This window comes from Abrus precatorius, unplaced genomic scaffold (assembly GCF_003935025.1).
Source record: "Abrus precatorius isolate BTA unplaced genomic scaffold, Abrus_2018 Scaffold3, whole genome shotgun sequence".
NCBI lineage: Eukaryota > Viridiplantae > Streptophyta > Magnoliopsida > Fabales > Fabaceae > Abrus > Abrus precatorius.
In genome coordinates, this window is record NW_020874373.1 from 3,607,487 (window position 1) to 3,627,574 (window position 20,088).

General features: G+C 34.1%; 3 protein-coding genes across 6 annotated transcripts; 2 read left to right on the forward strand and 1 right to left on the reverse strand.

Moving 5' to 3' along the window:
- The first annotated feature begins 1,351 nt into the window (after positions 1 to 1,351).
- Positions 1,352 to 7,135, forward strand: LOC113861539 (calcium homeostasis endoplasmic reticulum protein). 4 transcript variants are annotated; one of them, XM_027494419.1, is made up of 4 exons: positions 1,352 to 1,513; positions 3,413 to 4,511; positions 5,250 to 5,527; positions 5,983 to 7,135. In XM_027494419.1, the coding sequence occupies exons 2-4, from the start codon at positions 3,472 to 3,474 to the stop codon at positions 6,750 to 6,752; spliced, it is 2,088 nt and encodes a 695-aa protein (XP_027350220.1). In that variant the 5' UTR covers positions 1,352 to 1,513; positions 3,413 to 3,471; the 3' UTR covers positions 6,753 to 7,135. The 4 variants fall into 4 exon arrangements, with proteins under 4 accessions (XP_027350220.1, XP_027350221.1, XP_027350222.1 ...); XM_027494420.1 differs by having other exon boundaries at positions 1,421 to 1,513; positions 3,404 to 4,511; positions 5,983 to 7,112; XM_027494421.1 differs by lacking the exon at positions 1,352 to 1,513 and adding an exon at positions 1,866 to 2,021 and having other exon boundaries at positions 5,983 to 7,112.
- A 1,071-nt stretch (positions 7,136 to 8,206) lies between these two features.
- Positions 8,207 to 12,742, forward strand: LOC113861373 (eukaryotic translation initiation factor 3 subunit C-like). The gene is made up of 4 exons (XM_027494152.1): positions 8,207 to 8,320; positions 8,457 to 8,513; positions 8,602 to 10,404; positions 11,551 to 12,742. Exons 2-4 carry the CDS (start codon positions 8,490 to 8,492, stop codon positions 12,517 to 12,519), a joined length of 2,796 nt encoding a protein of 931 aa, XP_027349953.1. The 5' UTR covers positions 8,207 to 8,320; positions 8,457 to 8,489; the 3' UTR covers positions 12,520 to 12,742.
- Positions 12,743 to 15,562: 2,820 nt separating this feature from the next.
- LOC113863286 lies at positions 15,563 to 19,660 on the reverse strand. The gene is made up of 3 exons (XM_027496814.1): positions 19,523 to 19,660; positions 18,150 to 19,085; positions 15,563 to 16,616 (listed from the first exon to the last, which is right to left on the reverse strand). The coding sequence occupies exons 1-3, from the start codon at positions 19,526 to 19,528 to the stop codon at positions 15,930 to 15,932; spliced, it is 1,629 nt and encodes a 542-aa protein (XP_027352615.1). The 5' UTR covers positions 19,529 to 19,660; the 3' UTR covers positions 15,563 to 15,929.
- Positions 19,661 to 20,088: the final 428 nt, after the last annotated feature.

Genomic DNA, 20,088 nt, shown 5'->3' on the forward strand with positions numbered 1-20,088 from the left:
CAATTAAAATAAGTATGAATAAAATATAATTTTAATTTATAAGTTATACGTTTCAAATTTTAATGCATATATTAATAAATGAGTGCACATAATAGTGACTTTATAGGTTCTAAATTTTAATACGTACAATAATAAGAAAATGAAGTCACATATATAAAGATAACTTTATAAGTTTCAAAATTTAATGCATAAGGTAATAAGTAGGTACAGTTAATTTTACATATAATTTTATATTTTACATACATATAGATAGATAGATAAAAGATACTAATTACATTGTTAAAAAGAAATATAATTATCAAAATTTAACCATTTATATGTGGAATAAAGTTTTTTCATATTAGTGTAAGTTTACAAATTCTTATACTTAATATAAGTCTTTCATTTAATTAACATCAGTAAAATAATAAATCATAACTTGTTAAATATAAGTTAAATAAATAGTTATAATTAAATGTAAATTTTTAAACTTAAACTAATATTATAAAATCTTTCATATATATAACATAAATGGCAAAAAAATAAAAAAATGTAAAATATGAATTATATATATATATATATATATAAATGTAAAATATGAATTATATATATATATATATATATATATATATAATTCATATTTTACATTTTTTTATTTTTTTGCCATTTATGTTTAGATTTATGCACGCATCACTCCTTTAGACACTATGTATAGCATATCATGTATATACACTGGATCATTATTTCATAAAAAAGTGGGACCATCTCATTAATCACATGAAATTAAACTTAGCACTATTGCAATATAATTATCACTTATTTAATAGTTCATTTAGACACCAAGAAAGTATTGAGTGAGAATAGTGACGGTTAAAATTTCAAAACTTAAAAGAATTAAAAAAAATAAAAGTAAATAAAAATAAAGAAGACAAATGATTAATTTACTAATTTTGTTAAGAATATAATATAAATATATTTATATTATCTTATTTATTTAATAAAATTTAAGTAGTATTTTTTCTTAATTTTTAAGATGAAAATATTTAAAATAAACTAAAATATATTTTATGTCATTTAACATTAATCAACTAATTTATGATGTTGCTTCTACTTGATTTTAGATATCGTATTTTTATTTTTAATTATCATTTTTTCACTTTATCTTTATTTTATTTAATATTTTAAAGAACTGTATAAAATAGCAAAACAAAAAAATTATTTTTATTTAATATCTATAAACGTTGTGAAACCAAATAGCTCTTAATCTTTCTGTTTTTGGTCAATGAATAGCTCAATCTTTCACGTCCATTATAGTTTCTTAGTTAATTATTGTGATACCTATAAGCCCAAGTGGGCTTTTAGATACCCGTTTAGAATGGTACTGGGCTTCTTGTTCAGCTGCTTATAGATAAAAAACCGACACACACCACAATGTATAGTCCAGTTTGGCTCGATCGACGGTGTGGTTCCGCCGCTGCTCTGCCGTTCGGGTATCCCCTTTGTCACACTCCGCATCATTTTCAGTAGCTTGAAGGTACGTATTTTGCATCTCCTTCGTGTAGGGTTTCCGATTTAAACCATCAATTTGAAGTCCTGTGATTTGGCTTTAAGCTCTTAGTTCGTCGTCTGGCGAATTGACATGGTTTCAATCTTCGAGTTTCCGTTACCATTATTTATTTATCACTTCCCTGCGTTGCCTGAACTCTAGGAAGGAACAAACTTCAATTGAACTTGTTGGTAGAGCTGTCAAACAGGATTAAAATTCATGGACTAACCTCTAAAATCCTATAATTGGCCGTGTTTTTTATCAACCCATTTTATAATAGGGCTATTTAGCCCTACCCCATACAACTCATAAATAAAGTGGGCTAGTACTCAGGGTTGGGGCTGACCCATGGATCATCTCCTCTTGATGTTTTACAACCCGAATAATCTCCCAAGTTCTAACACCGTCACCCTCTAAAACACAATTTTGCAACCCCAAAAGAGAAGAAGGCTTTCGTAAGTTTAACCCTAAGTTCAACAATTTCTTCTTATTTTAAGTATGTCCTTCCTTTTCAGTTTTCTTTTACTATTATACTTCCGAATAATTCCACCAAAGTGCTTTCAGTTTTCTTTTACTGTCATCTTCTGGGTTTTTTTTTTTTTGAGGTGAGTGTGGAGAAAATGAAGGGAAAATGGAGTCTTTGGTTGAAAGGAAATGAATTTATTGGTGTTTTTGATTTGTTTCTTTGATCGAAAATATGGCTTTTATTTTTACTTTTTGGCTTTTGTTTTTCTATGGAGAGGGTATCTTGCTATGATTGCTTTCTCGGCAGCCAAACAGTGCTTTAGCTTCGGATTAATTTTCTGACTTTTTTTAATGTCTAAAATTGTTTTTTGTTTTTTCGATTTTTGACTTGTGTTGGATATTAGAAATCCACCGTTTTCTTTATTAACGAACTCCTAGATATCTCAATCAAGTGTTGCATATGCTGTTTTATGGGTAATGGAATGATGTATATAGTTCTCTGTATTTGGTTTGTATAGTTAGCGTCAAATTTAGAAAAACTCATATCTTTTAAATGGTAAGTGGAATTTAGTCTATTCTTGTATCTGTTTTGGGAGTGAGGAGTATGTATACATCATCACTTTGTTCATTGAATTAGAAAATGGACTAAATTGAATTAGCAACTGCATGTACATTTACTTTTGTGTATATTTGATTGTTATTTTATATTGATTTAGACTATGATTTACTTCAAACTTGAGACATGTTTAGGAATGCTGAAGATAGAGTCGAAATCAATCACCACATTTGATCTTTATGCTGTACGTGATCATTTTGTTGGCAGCTGAGAAAGTTTTTAAGATTAACATATTTTCTGGCCTAATGCTTTTGGAAAGCCAACAATGCCAAAACTTCAGTAAAATCAGCTAAATAGTTTGCCAGTTGTTCATCTTAGTTCATTTTCAGACCTGGTTTCTTTAGGAAGCTAGCAATATTAACACTTTGTTTCAAATAGCCAAAAAAATCTTAGCAGCTGTTTGATGTGTTCTATTATTTGTGTGGCCTGAGGTATCTTTTTGCTAACAAGGTTGCTATAATTTCATCAAAAGGTCCTTGACACATTATTCTGTTCCCATGCATAGTTTATAAACATAGGGTTTTATGCTGGCCTCAAATGAACGAGTGGATCGCATTAATATTTATGTTTTGGTCATTGAATCATTGGTGGGGTTCACACAGTTAAAACTTAAAACATGGAAATGCTTAGCCCTGGTCTTTGAGATATTCTCGATATTCATAACGAAAATCAATAACCCAGGTCTTCGAGAATTGGTTATTTAAAACTTTCCCTAGTGTTTTTGAGTTTTTTAATGAATATTTTAGTTTGATATTATATTATATAATAGCAAAAATGAAGGAATTTAAAAATTTCAGTGGTTGTAGGTACATTAAGATAATACTCTTGAAGAGCTATTGAGGGGGTAGTCTAGCTAGCTATATTAATGGAGCGTCAGGGTCATGATTATGCAGCATCTGCGATGGCATATGCTCAGCAACAGAGACAGGCTGCTAATATGCAACAGTCACAGCAGTTTGGATTTCATCCCCAGCATCAGCAGTTTCCTTCATCAATGCACGGCCCTCCATTTATACCCCCAGGTGCAGGTCCTGCACATCCTCCAATGCAACAGTTCCCTTATCATCATGCTCTGCAGCAGCAACAGCAACAGCCACTTCCACAGTTACACCCTCATGCCCCACCTCCACCTCCTCATCTTCTTCTTCAGCAGCAGCACCAAGCACCTCCTGCATTCCCTCCACATTATCCTCCTCCCCTTGTTCCATCTCCGTATTATGATTCTGCTCCCCCCCCTGCTGCTCCCCCTTCTGATCCTGAGCTTCACAAGAGAATCGACAAGCTTGTTGAGTATTCTGTGAAAAATGGCCCTGACTTTGAAGCCATGATATGTGAAAAACAGCGGGATAATCCTTCCTATAGTTTCCTCTTTGGTGGGGAGGGACATGGTTATTACCGATATAAGCTTTGGTTATCAACTCGTCCCGCTGGTGGTCCATTCAACGCACCTTTTCCATCATCTTCCATGGCCATGATGCATCCTCCTCCAAATCCAATGATGAACCCATCTCCTCTAAATGCGTCTCCTATGAATCCTGCTGGAATTGGTTCCTCACCTTCAATGCTAGGTCCACCTCCCTTCCAACAGTTCTATGATCAACAACACCACCATCAACATCCTCAGTCTTTTGGACTTCATGGTAGAACTGAGTATGATCAGTCATCCAAGTCTTTCAAAGGGTTCTCTGGACCACTTCCATCTGATGTTGCGATGGAGCTCAGTAATGTTCTTAACAATCTAAATGGAACCAAAGAATCCATTAAAGGTGCAAAACTTTGGTTCATGCAGAGATCTCCATTCGCACCAGCCTTGGCAGAGGCTCTTAGAGATAGGGTCTTTGCTTTGGATGAAGTTGAGAGACAGTTACATATAATATACCTGGCCAATGACATCCTTTTTGACAGGTAGCTTACGTGATTATTTCAGTGTACTGCTTGTTCTTTTTCTTCTTTTTGCACCATTTCAGAAACAGAATTTGATTGATTAGCATATGATAGATTCTTAGAATGTGATTCTAATAAACAGAAAATATGGATCATGCATACACTGCATTTTCTGTCTCTCTGTTGTAAGTCAAAATAAGCTTGGTTATTGGTATAAGATTTTCTCCGTTTGCTGTGTTTTGCCTGATTGGAAGATTAGTTTAACAGGCAGAATGCTATGAAAATCATGTTTAATAGAAGTTACAACTGTGGAGCTATCCCTACCGTATCAGTGCATCCAGTGAAAATTTCCTTTCTTCATTACTCATATATGTCATTTTTTTCCCAAAATCTGCTATTTTCACCTTAAGTATCTAAGAAAATAGCTTGAAATCTCATGAAATGTTGCTTTTCACAACAAGGTGTGAGCTCAAATTTTTTTTTGGCAGGTTTATTTACTGCTTATACAAGCTTGTCATTCATGTTTGTTCTCTGTTTCCCATATAGATGAGGCCAAATTGTTTCTAGCCATATTTGCATATAAAAATAGACCCCCTACCCCTCTAGTTGTACTTTTTATTCAAGTTTTGGTGCAACAAGATCTTCATCCTCTTGCTTATTTTCCATTTCCGTGCTGTTTAGATATTCTTCTTGACATGGATGCCAGAGTGGATGGTTCTGTTTTTCATTATCCTTGACTTTTGAATTACTAATTCACAGCTTAAATCGGAGGACAAGCGGTCATGACCTTGATGGTGAAGCCCTTGCCTTTAAGCCTGTTTTAGGCTCCATGCTTGCAAGAATTTATCATAACCCACAAAGCAATGAGGAATACAGGAAAAGATTGCATCAAATGGTGGAGTTCTGGGCTTCTAAAGAGGTATACGATCAAGAGACTATAACTTCACTGAAGAGTGAGATGGTTGGTGGGCCACAAACAAATTCTTTTACTGGGGTTTCAAAGGATCTATCATCTGCTTCAGCAGAATCTGGTGCAGGTAAGCTTCTCTTAAACTGGAATGTGTCATGGCATGCAGAAGTCAGTGGATTATTTCTCTTGTGATAGTTCAATAGTTTCTAAGATGTGAGTCAATGATTGGTTTGGAAATCCCCCCTTGTCCATGGGGAATAGAAACCCCAAAAATACCCCTCTTGCTTTAAGAAAAATTGTTTCCTTAAGTGCTTTTTGCTTTCTTTTGGGAGGGGGAGGAGTTGAATTAAGTAACTTCTTTTGTGTCCTCTGTTGTAAATTTATCCATCCCTCGTTGTAAGCTATTTTGGTGTTTTTTTCTGTATATTTTTCATGTAGTCTTATAATAAATGACTCGGCAGTAAGTTGTGAATACATGATCACCCACACTGGCCACCACTGAACTTAAGCGATTGATTACTGGAGGTGTAGAGTATTTGATTTAAGCAATGATTTTTTTTTCTTCTCCCCTCCCTGTTGCAGGAATGTTACAGACACCAAATCATATTGCCCAGCAGTGGCAAGCTGATAGGTTAGGCTCCGGTTCGAGTCTCTTAGATCAAGATCGTCCTGATAAACATGCACCTCCAACGCCCCTAGCAGCTCAGCAATTCCTTCCAAATTCTGCTCCTCCCAGTGCCTTTCCTGGGTCCTTGGCTATACCATCTTCTGTTCAACCAGCTAACCAACCACCTGGTGCACATATATTGCCACCTCCATCATCTGGCACCAGCGAACAATTGCCACCATATCCATTATTCCCACCTGGCCTCATTCCAGGAATGGTTAGAAAGATGCAGGTTGGTAGTGGGGTCCCATATTCACCTTTGAGCCCTTTGGATATCCCAACTATGATACCACCATCAACTGTACCGCCTTCAGAAATTCTTCAAAGAGTGTCAAAATTTTTTAAAGAAATTGGAGAGGTAAATCCTTCTGAGGGCCCTATGAATTCTGATTCAAGAGATGATGATGATGAATATGATAGGGAGTATGAGAGGGAGCCTCCAGTACGAAAGGGAGGTGCTTGCATACCTCCACCCCCGAACTTGCAAATCGATCCAGAGACAGGGACCTATGCTGATGGTAGTGTAGAACGGAAACCTGGATCCAGTGGCTCGGGCAGGTTGGGACTTGGAGCCACAGCCAATCCCAATGAGGTGAGTCAGTATGATGATGTATATACATCTTACAGGAAGCAGAGAAGCACCACTTACCATTCATCGATGAGTGCCAGAGCGGCAGCTAGATGAAAGCCCCCAACTACATTATCATCCAAAATTTCTGATTGCTGGGTGTTAAACTATTTAGTTTTGTCTTCCTTAATGTTTCTTTGAAAGCCCCTAATTACATTAGAATCCAATGTGCTTTGTCATCTGGTTTCATGGATGATTGATGTATCTTTCCTCGACCGAAACTGAATATCCCACAAACTTCAAGGCACACATGTTAGTGGGATGAAAAATGAATGATAATCTCATTTCTTCCAAATTCAACCCCTTTCTTAGCCAAAGTTTGATTTTGGTGTATGGTTTAACGGGGTCTTTTGTCCCTGTAACTCTATCCTTTATTTATTTTTTGAATATTTAATTTAGTAATTCGTCCTTATCTTTTAAATTTGAGTCCTTTTTACAAGTGAGAATTTTGTTGGAGCTTCTGCATTAAATTACATGAGTTCTCCTATATTGAACACTTAGTTTTACTTTGGATCCAGCCATAGTCGAAATACATTAACGGTCAAAATTAATAAAAAAAATTATTAATCATATGAATTCAACGATAATTTTTTTAAAACAACAGAAATTCAATCAAGTTTTAAAATAAATAAAATATGATTTTTTTAACTTAAAATTAATACAACTAAAAAGTTATAAAATAATGCAATTATATTTAACAAAATTATAACTGAAAAATAATTTTTTCAAAAAAATATAATTTAATTTTTTTTTATTATTATGTAATAAAACCAAATTATTAGTTTATGACCTAGCTTATTCTACAGTGAGAAAATCAATTATAAAAAAATTGAATAAAAAATAATACATATTTTAATAAAAATATGTGATTTACATTAATTCATACATGCATTTTAATTATAATCCCTAGTTTAATATTAAAATTAGATTTATTTAATTTTAAACTACACATATACTAAAAAATGGTCTCGGTGGAAATGAGAAGTTTTAATTGAATTCTGTTTTTATTTCTTATTTATTATGAACATTATGGATTTTTTTATTCCTTTAAAATAATCTTTTTAAATATAAGTTTAAATTTCAGTTTGATTGTATTTGTAGATAATATTACATAATATTAAATAAGATATATTTTTTAGATAAATATATTTTATGATTATTATAATAATTTAAAATTATATTTTAACAAAAAACAAAAAACAATTTCAAAACACAAAATATTATTTTTTAACATACCAAATTAACAAATATGAAATATTTTAATTTTAATATTTTTATTAATTAAAAAATATCATATATTTAAAATTTTCACTATTTAACATAACAAAATATTAATTATTAGTAGAAAATATTCATAGTCATCTTTAATTTATTTTTATTTAAATAATTTAAAAGATAAAATACAGTGAAAAGAATAGTTTGTGCAAGTAATGTACGTGAACTTGTGAAGTTGGATTCGGCCCAGTGAGTAACAAGAACCGGCCCAAATATTACAAACCCTAACCCTAAGTAGACTCATATGGACTTCCTCAGACAGTAGCCAAGCCGCTTCTTGTTCTTCCGCTTCCTCTTCCTCTTCCCCAGCCTGAATTCATCTTCCAGAGAAGACGCCACTTGCAAAATTGGTACGTCAAAATTTCAAATCGTTGTGACTCGATTATTGCTTTTTGTTCAATTAATACATATATATCCATTTTTATCTGATTTCTATGTTTCGTGCTTCGGAATTGTGATTAATAATACCGTTATTTTCATTCGCAGTTTCTTGTCGCTACTCACAACTTTTGACTAAGGATGGCTTCGAGATTCTGGACCCAGGTCTTTGACATATTCCCAATACTTCAATTATTTTGCCCTATTGGATTGAATTTTTTGTCTGACATAGTTTTTAATTATTGAATTATAGGGTGGAAGTGATTCGGAGGAGGAGGAGAGTGATTACGATGAGGAGGATGAAACCGCGGTGGGTGAATCTGCTAGTCAAGCCGTGACCAGCAGGTACCTGCAGGACAATGCGAGTGACAGTGATGATTCCGATGGCCAAAAGCGCGTTGTGAGGTCAGCAAAAGACAAGCGTTTTGAGGAGATGGCTTCCACTGTTGACCAAATGAAGAATGGCATGAAGATCAATGATTGGGTGAGCTTGCAAGAGAGCTTTGACAAGATTAACAAGCAGCTTGAGAAGGTCATGCGTGTGACGGAATCGGAGAAAGTTCCTAATCTCTACATCAAGGCACTTGTCATGTTGGAAGATTTCTTGGCTCAGGCATTGGCCAATAAGGATGCCAAGAAGAAGATGAGTAGCAGCAATGCTAAAGCCTTGAACTCGATGAAGCAGAAGTTGAAGAAGAATAATAAGCAGTATGAGGATTTGATTAATAAGTGTAGGGAGAATCCGGAGAGTGAGGATGAAAAAGATGATGAGGAGAGCGAGGAAGAGTATGAGAGTGATGATGAGATTATTGAGCCGGAGCAGCTTAGAAAGCCGGAGCTGAAATCGGATTCGGAAGCTTCACAATTTGAAGATGAAAAGGCAGATGCTGGTGAAGGTCATTGGGACCAAAAGCTTAGCAGGAAAGACAGGCTTATGGATAGGCAGTTCATGAAAGACCCTAGTGAGATCACCTGGGACACTGTTAACAAAAAATTCAAGGAGGTGGTGGCCGCTAGGGGCAGGAAGGGAACTGGGAGGTTTGAACAAGTTGAGCAACTTACTTTCTTAACAAAGGTTGCTAAGACACCTGCGCAGAAGCTTGAAATTCTGTTCAGTGTCGTTTCTGCTCAGTTTGATGTTAATCCAGGCCTCAATGGGCATATGCCCATTAATGTATGGAAAAAATGTGTACAGAACATGTTGATCATTCTTGATATTCTAGTGCAGTACTCAAACATAGTGGTTGATGATTCAGTGGAGCCAGATGAGAATGAAACTCAGAAAGGCCCTGATTACAGTGGACCAATTAGGGTTTGGGGTAACTTGGTTGCTTTCTTAGAAAGAATTGATGCTGAGTTTTTCAAGAGCCTGCAGTGTATAGATCCTCATACACGTGATTATGTTGAGAGACTCAGGGATGAGCCCATATTTCTGGTTCTTGCTCAGAATGTCCAGGAATATCTTGAAAGAGTCAGAGATTTCAAAGCTGCTTCTAAGGTAGCCTTAAGGAGGGTTGAGCTCATCTATTACAAACCACAAGAGGTTTATGATGCCATGAGAAAATTGGCTGAGCTGACTGAAGATGGAGATAATGGAGGGGAAGCAAGTGAGGAGTCGAAAGGATTTGAGGAATCCAGAATTCCGACTGCATTTGTTGCTACTCCAGAACTTGTGGCCCGGAAACCCACCTTCCCTGAGAATAGCAGGACCCTAATGGATATATTGGTATCGTTGATATACAAATATGGAGATGAGCGAACTAAAGCACGAGCAATGCTCTGTGATATTTATCACCATGCTCTTCTTGATGAGTTTTCGATAGCCCGCGATCTGCTGCTTATGAGCCATTTGCAAGATAGTGTTCAGCATATGGACATTTCAACCCAGATACTTTTTAACAGGGCTATGTCACAGTTAGGTTTATGCGCTTTTCGGGTTGGACTGATTTCTGATGCACATGGCTGTCTGTCTGAACTTTATTCTGGTGGAAGGGTGAAGGAGTTGCTTGCGCAAGGCGTGTCACAAAGTCGTTATCATGAGAAGACTCCAGAACAGGTAATGATCCCCATTTTTTTAATGGTTTTTTCATGATAAGTTAGAAGCTTTTTAGGCTCGTACGTAAGTTATGAGTTTAGTGCATTTATTGTGATCAAGGAAGTAGCTGAAAGATGTGTGCATGTATATATGTTTCTGCAATTATGCTTACTGTATATGCTATATATATTGAAACGCATCTTAAAAGACATAGATCCCCAGTCGGTCTGTTCTCACCCTAGTCTGCCATTAACAAGTTTCAGGTTAGGTGCTTGTCTGCAGCGAGGGACTTAGTGTTAACTTTGATTTGTTTGGTGAAACTGTATGTTTCATATGTACATGCATTGCAATTAACAAGAAAATGATCTGAATTTCTTTAGCTACTTAGATACACAATAATTAACAGTGAAGAGTTTTACCTTTTTCCTAAGAAACGGTTTCATGTCAAGAATCTGAAGCAAAGCTGCAACTGTACTGAAAGAAACTGAAGTAACATGAAGCTGTGATAATTTATTTAGCATGCCGATACTTGATGTACTGGGCAAGTAGTTCAGGCTTTCTGTTCCTTTTATCTCATTTTCAGGCCTGTGGATCTGTTGGCTGTTAAATAATTATGGGTTTTGGATTATGTAGTGCACATTTTTGTCTGCTTGCTGTAAGGAATTGTAGAAGTGTTATTCATGAACAATGAATCAAACAGCAATGCTGCATCTGATATATAAGGTTGATTTTGTTTTGTTAATCAAATTGTTCATCAATGCACCCATTAGAGAAATGATTGATTTTGCCAGGGCCTGCTCATTTGTCTTATATTAGTCCTCAAGTTAAAAGTAGAACTATTTGATTTTCTTTTCCTGGCTGCCATGGTCAAATTGCTCCATTTAATACCTGAAGCATTGAAATAATATCATTGAATTTTGTATTGGCCTTGATCTACCTTGCTAATCTGTAAGATTTTTTCAAACTTTCATTCTAGTCTTCATAATCTTAAATTCTAGTTACTGTTATAGTGTTGTCTTCCTCAGCTTGTATGATGAAAAATTTGCTACTGGCAAGTCATTTGAGTTTTAAAGTGCATTTCTGGACAAGGATAGGTTTTTTGCATTTGTTTTCGAATTGTCAAAATTACATTTGACATCACAGTTAAACTTTTCAATTCTCTTTCAGGAAAGGTTGGAAAGAAGGCGTCAGATGCCATATCATATGCACATAAATCTTGAGCTTCTGGAGTCTGTGCATCTTGTATCTGCTATGCTACTGGAAGTTCCCAATATGGCAGCAAACATTCATGATGCTAAACGCAAGGTCATTAGTAAGACTTTCCGTCGCTTGCTTGAGGTCAGTGATAAACAAACATTCACTGGTCCACCAGAAAATGTCAGGGATCATGTTATGGCTGCCACGAGGGTTCTTAGCAAAGGAGACTTCCAGAAGGCTTTTGACATTATTGTCTCTCTTGATGTATGGAAATTTGTGAGAAATCGGGATACTGTGCTTGAAATGCTGAAGGACAAAATCAAGGAGGAGGCACTGAGAACATATCTCTTTACCTTCTCTTCATCTTATGAATCTTTGAGTCTTGATCAGCTCACAAAAATTTTTGACCTCTCTGTTTCTCGCACTCATAGCATTGTTAGTAGGATGATGATCAATGAGGAGCTTCATGCAAGCTGGGACCAGCCAACTGGGTGCATTGTTTTCCAAGATGTTGAACACTCCAGGCTGCAGGCATTAGCATTCCAGTTGACAGAGAAATTATCTATCCTTGCTGAGAGTAATGAAAGAGCAACAGAGGCAAGGATAGGCGGTGGTGGATTGGATCTGCCTCTAAGGCGGAGAGATGCCCAGGACTATGCTGCTGCTGCCAGTAGTGGAACAGGCCCTTTAGGTGGTAGGTGGCAAGACTTGTCCCTTTCTCAGCCAAGGCAAGGCAGTGGGCGCACAGGGTATGGCAGCGGTGGTGGAAGGCCAATGGCATTGGGTCAAGCGGGTGGGAGTGGCTATTCAAGGGACCGAATGGGACGGGGAACAGGTACTGGCTATCAGAGTGGACGATATACTCAAGGTTCAGCATTGAGGGGACCTCAGGGCGATGTATCTACTCGCATGGTGAGCCTTAAGGGAGTTCGTGCTTAAAGATTATTAGACACATACTACTAGCTTTTAGCATTTAAAGTTATCTTCTGTACCTCAGTTGGGAATTCGTGCTTGAAGTTTATTAGAGAAGACATATAGCACAAGCTGCATTTAAATTTATCTTCTGTACCCCAGTTTTGATAATTTGACTAATGCACTACAACATTATGGTTCTCATTTTAGTACTGTATTATTTTCTTGTGGATTTTATCTAAAGTTGCATTTGAGAAATTGATGGGGATTTATTTGTGTGGGAACTTGGTTTCATTTTACGCCCATTTTAGTGTGGGCTTGTTCTCTTTGAATTGTTTCGCCAATTCCTGCTCTGGCCTTAGCACGGGGGATCTGACATGGATCATATCATCTGTTTAGTATCTTCGTACTGTGAATAGTATTCGGGCGTTAGTTTATTACGGCAGTATCGAACAAAAGTATCATTTGCTAGAGGAAAAACAATAATCTATTATGTGCTGTTGGCTTGTCGGTGTTATTATTATTGATGAGGTTGTTTTCGAAAGCCAGTTTGTGCCCATGTAATCTTACACCATTTTCCTAAATGGAAGTTGATGTCAGTAGTAACATCCATCGTATTTTGTTTGTACTCCTCGAACATCTCAAACTACTAACAAGAATGGCAGCTAATCAAGGTTTCAAACAGCCTTAGCAGTTCTACTACCGTAAGTCCACAATTATTGATCAGGATAATAAACACATTAATTGAAATCATAAAACATGATCATTGAATATGTAGATCAGTTGCCAGGAGACTATTCTAATTAAGCAGTTATTGAGTTCAAGTAATCCAAATAATGTAAATTAACCCCCCCAAAAAAATCATAAAAGTAGTATGTTAACATTTTTAAACACAAGTGAAAAGAATACCTATAGTATTTTCTTTTTCCTTTTCATTTCTAGTATTTTTTTTAATAATTATAAATAGGGATGACAATGGGTAAAGTACCTGATGGGCACCCGCAAAATTTATTTACAAGGTATGGGTAAAAATCTGCAAATTTTAATAGGGATGGGTGCGGGTATAGGTATCTAAGTACTCACCCCACCTCATACCCGCATATATATATATATATATATATATATGTGTGTGTGTGTGTGTGTATGCTTGAACTTTATTCTATAATTATGTATTGAATTTTTGTATTATTAAAATATATTTAATAATAAAGTAAAGCAAAAAATTTATTTTGGTTTATATTTTTAATAGAAAAATTTATTTATTATTTTATATCATTTAATTAGGCTAATACAATTTAATTATTACATAGTGATATGAGATTGACTTTTTTTAAAATATTATTTATATATGACACACATAAAATATTTTTTACACAAATATTTTTGTTAATAAAATCATATTGATGTTTAAATCATAAAGTGAATGATAAATAATAAATATATTATAAATATTTTATAAATTTTACAATCACCTAATAATACTTTAAAATTATTTATTAATAATATTTAAATTTTATTTTTTATATTTTAATTTAAAATAATATTTTTCTATGCAACATAGGTATTACAAGCACAACTATAATCTATTGAATCTAAATAATATTATCCTTATATTTATTCACGTTCAAAATATAAAAAATTATTGTTAATTTTTATTTGTTAATTTTTTCAGATAAAAAAATATAATTTTTTTAATATACACGTATATTTCTTTATTATAAAATTTTATTATAACTATTTATCTTTTATTCAAATTTTTTCTTTTAAAATTTATATAAATTATAAATATTTAATTCATTAAAATAATTTTTTAAAAATTTGTATTTTTGATAAAATACTTTCGTATAGTATATGAGTTAAAAATATTAGTATTAATATATATATTAATTATATTATTTTAATTAAATCTATTATTTTTCTTACAATTTCAAATTTAAAAGTTAAAAAAAATATTTTATGTATCCACTTTCTGTTGTTAGTATTGAACTTTTCTACTCTAATTCTATTCTCATTCTCAATGTCTTTCTCATTAAAACCTAACAATTATGAAATGTTATTCATTAGGTTAGTTGTCAATGTCATCACAAGAGTTCACCAAGTGATCCTACACGAAGGAGGGACAACCATTGTATAGATCTATTTCATTGTCGCTCTGACATTAACAATTGATCAAATCTCACACAAGATAGGATTATCATTGACAAATAACTTGTGTGTTTAGTTTCACTTATTATTTCTAAGACTTTTAGTTTATAAAATTATTATATTAAGATACATTTAACATTTATGATCTTTGAATATTTATTTTTTATCTATGTTTGTACCTTATTCGGCAACTACATATTGAATTTTTGTATTATTACGCTACTTATGTGAAGTTATATAAATATATTTTTCTTTATAAATATTTTTTTTTTCAAAAAAGTGCAAGTAATGAGTAAAAGATAGGTATATAGGTACCCAGAGGGCACAAGTACAGGAATTAATGTCATACCCATGCGGGTATGGAGCCGAGTACATATATTTTTTTAAAACGCGGGTATGGAGATGGGTATTATAGTACCCTACCCATTGCCATTCCTAATTATAAAACTATATTATTTTTATTTCATTTCCCGTTTTTAAGAATTGGAATAGAAGTGCTAAAAATTACATAACATTATCATTCACGTTTACAAATGTTTGGGAAAAAAATAACATCTTTACAATTATTAACGATATAGGGAGATTTAGTAAAATATGTTAAAGTATTTTAGTGATATATCAGAAGTGTAATATATTTAAATTCAGCATTAGCTAATAAAGGAAGTCATTAATTAGAACTAAATTGAATGGTTTGCATGAGATCATCGGTTCGAACCTCATTGGCACTGTTGTATACAAAACCAAAAGAAGAAAAGAACAAAAATCTTGTAATAATCAAGTTTAGCATAAGTTGAAAATTAGCTAAATCGTAAATTTGTTAAGAAAGAAATTCATATAAACGTGCTGATATAATCGCTTTACTATTAGCTATGTGATGTGAATCTAGGATTCCCCCTTTTAAACAGCTTAACAGATGCTTGTCTACAGAAAGGAAATTATGTAAAATTAATCAATGGGAAAATAATAACGCTGCTAGCAAAAACTAGCTCAAAGACTGAAAGATCCAATGTCATACAAGCTCATCGTTAGAAAAAGATGAAGAAAAACAGTACAAGTAACCACAGAAAGGGAAAAGGGCAAGGGCTATCAATGAAAGATACTAGGGCTTAACAAAATAAATAAATAAATCAGCATCTGCCATTAATTACTTGCAAAATTGCAATCCTTCTCTGAAAGGAAAGACTAAACACAGATTCACTAAGTGAGCACTGTTGGAAGTCTCAACAAAGTCTCCACTGGATCTGTCTGTTCAGTGACATTACTTTCAGCACTATATCCTTTATCATGCAGCTTTATCTGTTTGTACACTCTTTCAAACTATCATCTTCAATATCTTTGTTCTTGACATTATTCTCTGCATCACAATTAGCTTCCATTTTCGAATTCTGTATGCTTTGTTCACTGCTCTTATCCTCCAATTTACTGTCTTCAGCAGATCTGCTTTTGATAGTATTCTCTGCACTGCTCTCATTTGTGGCACTAATTTTTTCATTCGATAAATTTTCCATATTTGTCTGAGTACTCTCTTCCTTGCCCTTGATTTTTAATTCACTAGTTGCAGCATCTTTGTTCTCATCGTAAACTTGTGCACTGCCATCATTCTGTAGGCTAATTTCAGCTTTATCAGATAAATTAGACATATTTGAAGTCTGTGTCCTCTCTTCACAGCTTTTGTTTTCAATGCAACTAGCGTCACTCTCTTCTTTCTTGGCATTATTCACTGCACTATCCATATTCACCATGTCTCTTGGTTCAGCTTTATCTGAGGAATTAACCATATCTGGAGCTTGTGTGCTCTGTTCACTATTATTCAGATTGGAACCAGTAGCTTCCCTATCCTCATTCTTAGCAACAGTCTCTGAACTGCTTTTCTCCACAGCATGAACTTCGAAAGGCCCAAGCTTAGCTTCAATGTCCTTGACGATAAAGTTTAAAGATCGAACATCCCGAGCTGCTGCTAACCGGCTGCTTGATGATGCCTATCACAAGAAACTAAAAAATTTGAATTTTCATTATAACAAGGTGATCACTTCCCAATACTAAGGCAAAATAAATGGTAACTGATGATATTTCCTGTCTCCTCGATGGAAGATTTTAAGACACAAACGGAGCCTATCAACTCCAGGATAAAACCAAATTCTGTCTCAAACTCAGAGTCAGGATACTATCTGAAAAATTAAATGATATTACAGAGGAGGCAAAACAACCACACATGCTTTATTGTGTTTATTAAAGGAAAGGCAAGGGGTGCAGATGACCTCAGGAATGTTTTATTGCAATAGCCTTTCTATGCATTGTGCATTCTCACAGAGAAATGTGAATGTAGCAATAGATGGGATAACATTTAGTAGATGCGTTAAAATAGGAAGGAGCATTACATATGGGTTTTATTCTCTGTTTAATGTATTGTAAAATACAGTATAACAAGACACAAGGTCAAAAAGTTGGTTTCATTAAAAGGGCCTGAACTGAGGAGATCATAACAGAACCATTCCATTTAACCCACTTATAAAATGCTATCGAAGTCTTGAATGATCCAACATAAAGTCAGGTTTTATAATCAAATTAAGAAAGTGCCTTGAATATATCAGCTATAGCCCCTTCTAGGTGCCTATCCAACGCCCATAAATGATAATGGTAGGACATACTAAACTGTAAGTTTTAAACTCACGGTCCAACACGTCCCCAAATCCAATTATTAAAAAATTTAAACTAACACAACCATGTGGAGATAAACAACAATTCTGTCGTATGGGTGTGATCAAAGAGGTAATGCAAAGCCTATTGCTTTATTTGAAATGGGCAATCGAAAGACAGATATCCGTATTTCTCTGCAATCTGCTCCCCAAAAGAGGAAGTAAAATTCACTAGAACTTGAAAAACAAATGTCTAAAGCAAAAAACATCAACAGGTGTGACATTTCGTTATACAAATGAAATTACATTTGGGGAAAAAATTCTTTTTAATAAATCTACTGTGTACAAACTGGATAGGAAGCATGCATATATGATATTGTGAATAACAATTAATGTATAATTTGTCAAAGTGAAATTTGTCAAATACAATCTTTAACATTAATTAGGTAGTGCTACGAGCCAATTTGGCTGTGGAAACAGGCACAGCCAATGGTAAAATGTTTTAGCATTGAAAATTTTAGGATTCCTGAATAATTAACAAAAATGATGTATAAAGACAAAAAGGAAGAGAGGCCACATTTTCAATACTTTTTCCATTGATTTTATCCAACGACAATGATTTCCTTCCATATATACCCTCATTCACAAAAAAAAAAAAACAAATTTCCTCTAGTATACCACCAATAATTAAAAGAAAAATATTTTCAAATGCTATGAATTCACTCACTTGTGGATCATAAATTTTTTCAAAAAAAATGTTTTGTGTCTACACTTAAACTTCAGAGTATGAAAAAAAAGTACTGACTAGTTGGAAAAAGTTTTAGGCTTTTTAGCTACATAGAAAATACTCCGTGTTTATTGTTTACGTAGACTGACCTGTACAATTTGCTCCACTCGTCTCTTAAGATCGTCACCGGAAGCTTCCTTGTGGATGCCTTTAAGCAAGTGCCACAAGTGAGAATTAATGTCGTCTGAACGGTGTTTTTCAATCATACATTGTGCAACAGCTGATCTACAACCGACTGCATAAAAAGGACAATTTACAAGCTTCATTGGACAAACAGTTATACAATGCCTGTCCATCTCCCGTCTCATAATGGTATCAGAACACTTCTGTTCACATGGAATTATCTTGAAAGGACAAGCTGAGTCATGCTTCTTCAAATGAGCTGCACAAAACCTGGAATTGCATCCCTCATTTTCACATATCATAGATCTGAAGTTGCAATCATCAACATGATTGGCGAGTTCTTCTGCGGAATTAAAACTCATCTGGCAATGATACGAGTTCTCGAAGTCAACATTCTTAAGCAAAGTTTCTGCAATTGTTTCTCTTCTTTCAAGGGTCCAAAACCCATTCATTTCCATCTCTTGAACGAAATCATCAATTTTGTCTTCTCTCTTGTCACTCAGCAGCCATCCAGAGACCCGACTAAACAAATTCCTCTTTGAACTCACAAAGTCATCAACAAAATTAGAAATGATATCAAAAGGATGATCTGATACTTCACCGTCCGGACCACCTTCCAGAATAACAGACTCAGCAACAAATGATTCACTTCTCTGGGTAAGATACTCTATCATTTCCTTTCTCAAATCAACAGCCACAGAACCAGGAGTCTTGAAGAGATCTCCCGACGTGTTATCAACACAAGCACTGCCTAGACCTGGAAGGAACGTTTGAGCCAACTTGTGAACTACTTCGGTATCACAAAGATCACAATGGAATGAGGGACCTCCCTGTTTCTCATCTTCAATCTTCTCAGACCCTAGGTCCACATCAATAGTAGGCGGGTCCATGGTTGATAATATCTAGAAAGAAAGTTTCAGGAATAATAATCACTATATACTCTTTTATATCCTATTTAATAACAAATCATCACTATATACACTTATGATACACTTGAAATCACTTTTAAATTTCTTCAAATTCATTGTTTTAGAATCCAGTAATTGACTTCTAGGTCTTCTATTAGACAACAAAAAATTCAGCATCTGATGCACAATATTGAATTAAAGACATGTTTCATAAATCAGGATTCAGACATCATCATCAATTATAAAACCAAATGTCAAAGATGAAAACATTGGTACCTAAATGCTAAAACAGAAGTTTCCACAACCTAATTTCACAGAATGCAACCCCGTTTAGCCGAACCTATGACTGTGATCAGTGATCACAACCCATGAAAAATTTATCTAGACATTTTGAATATCTTGAAAGAAAACGAAAAAAGAAGAGAACTTACGGACATGGGTAATGTAATGAGATCTAAAATGTTGGGTTGTGAAGGATCATCGCTTGTAGTGGAGAGTTTAATTTTGAAGGGAAGTTCGGTTTTTCAGGCGGCGAAACGGAGTGGCAGTGGCAGCCACGAACTCTTCTTTCTAACCGTATAATTTTACTTTTACTATTTTCTCATTTTCGTAAAATTAGTAAAAAATTATTCACAAACTCTCTAATTATCATATCAAAGCTTCATCGTATTAAGCAATCTAATTCTCCTCAAGTATGATTTGCGTGATGTCTTGTACATAAACGAAAAAACATTCTTAATTTAGTTTTGGTTACATCTTGCAAATAAAAAAAAACATGCATTTGGAGTTTTATCTTTTAAAATAAATTTAATTACTGATGTAAATCAATCAGGTTAGCTTAGATAGTTAATATTTAAGCTGTTTAGATACAAAACTTAATTGCGTATTTATTTAATTTAAATAAATTTAAAATTTCAGTTTAATTTCGATAAAAAGTACAAATTTAAGCTTGGTTTCTTTATGTATATAACTTTGCGTGTATATATATATATATATA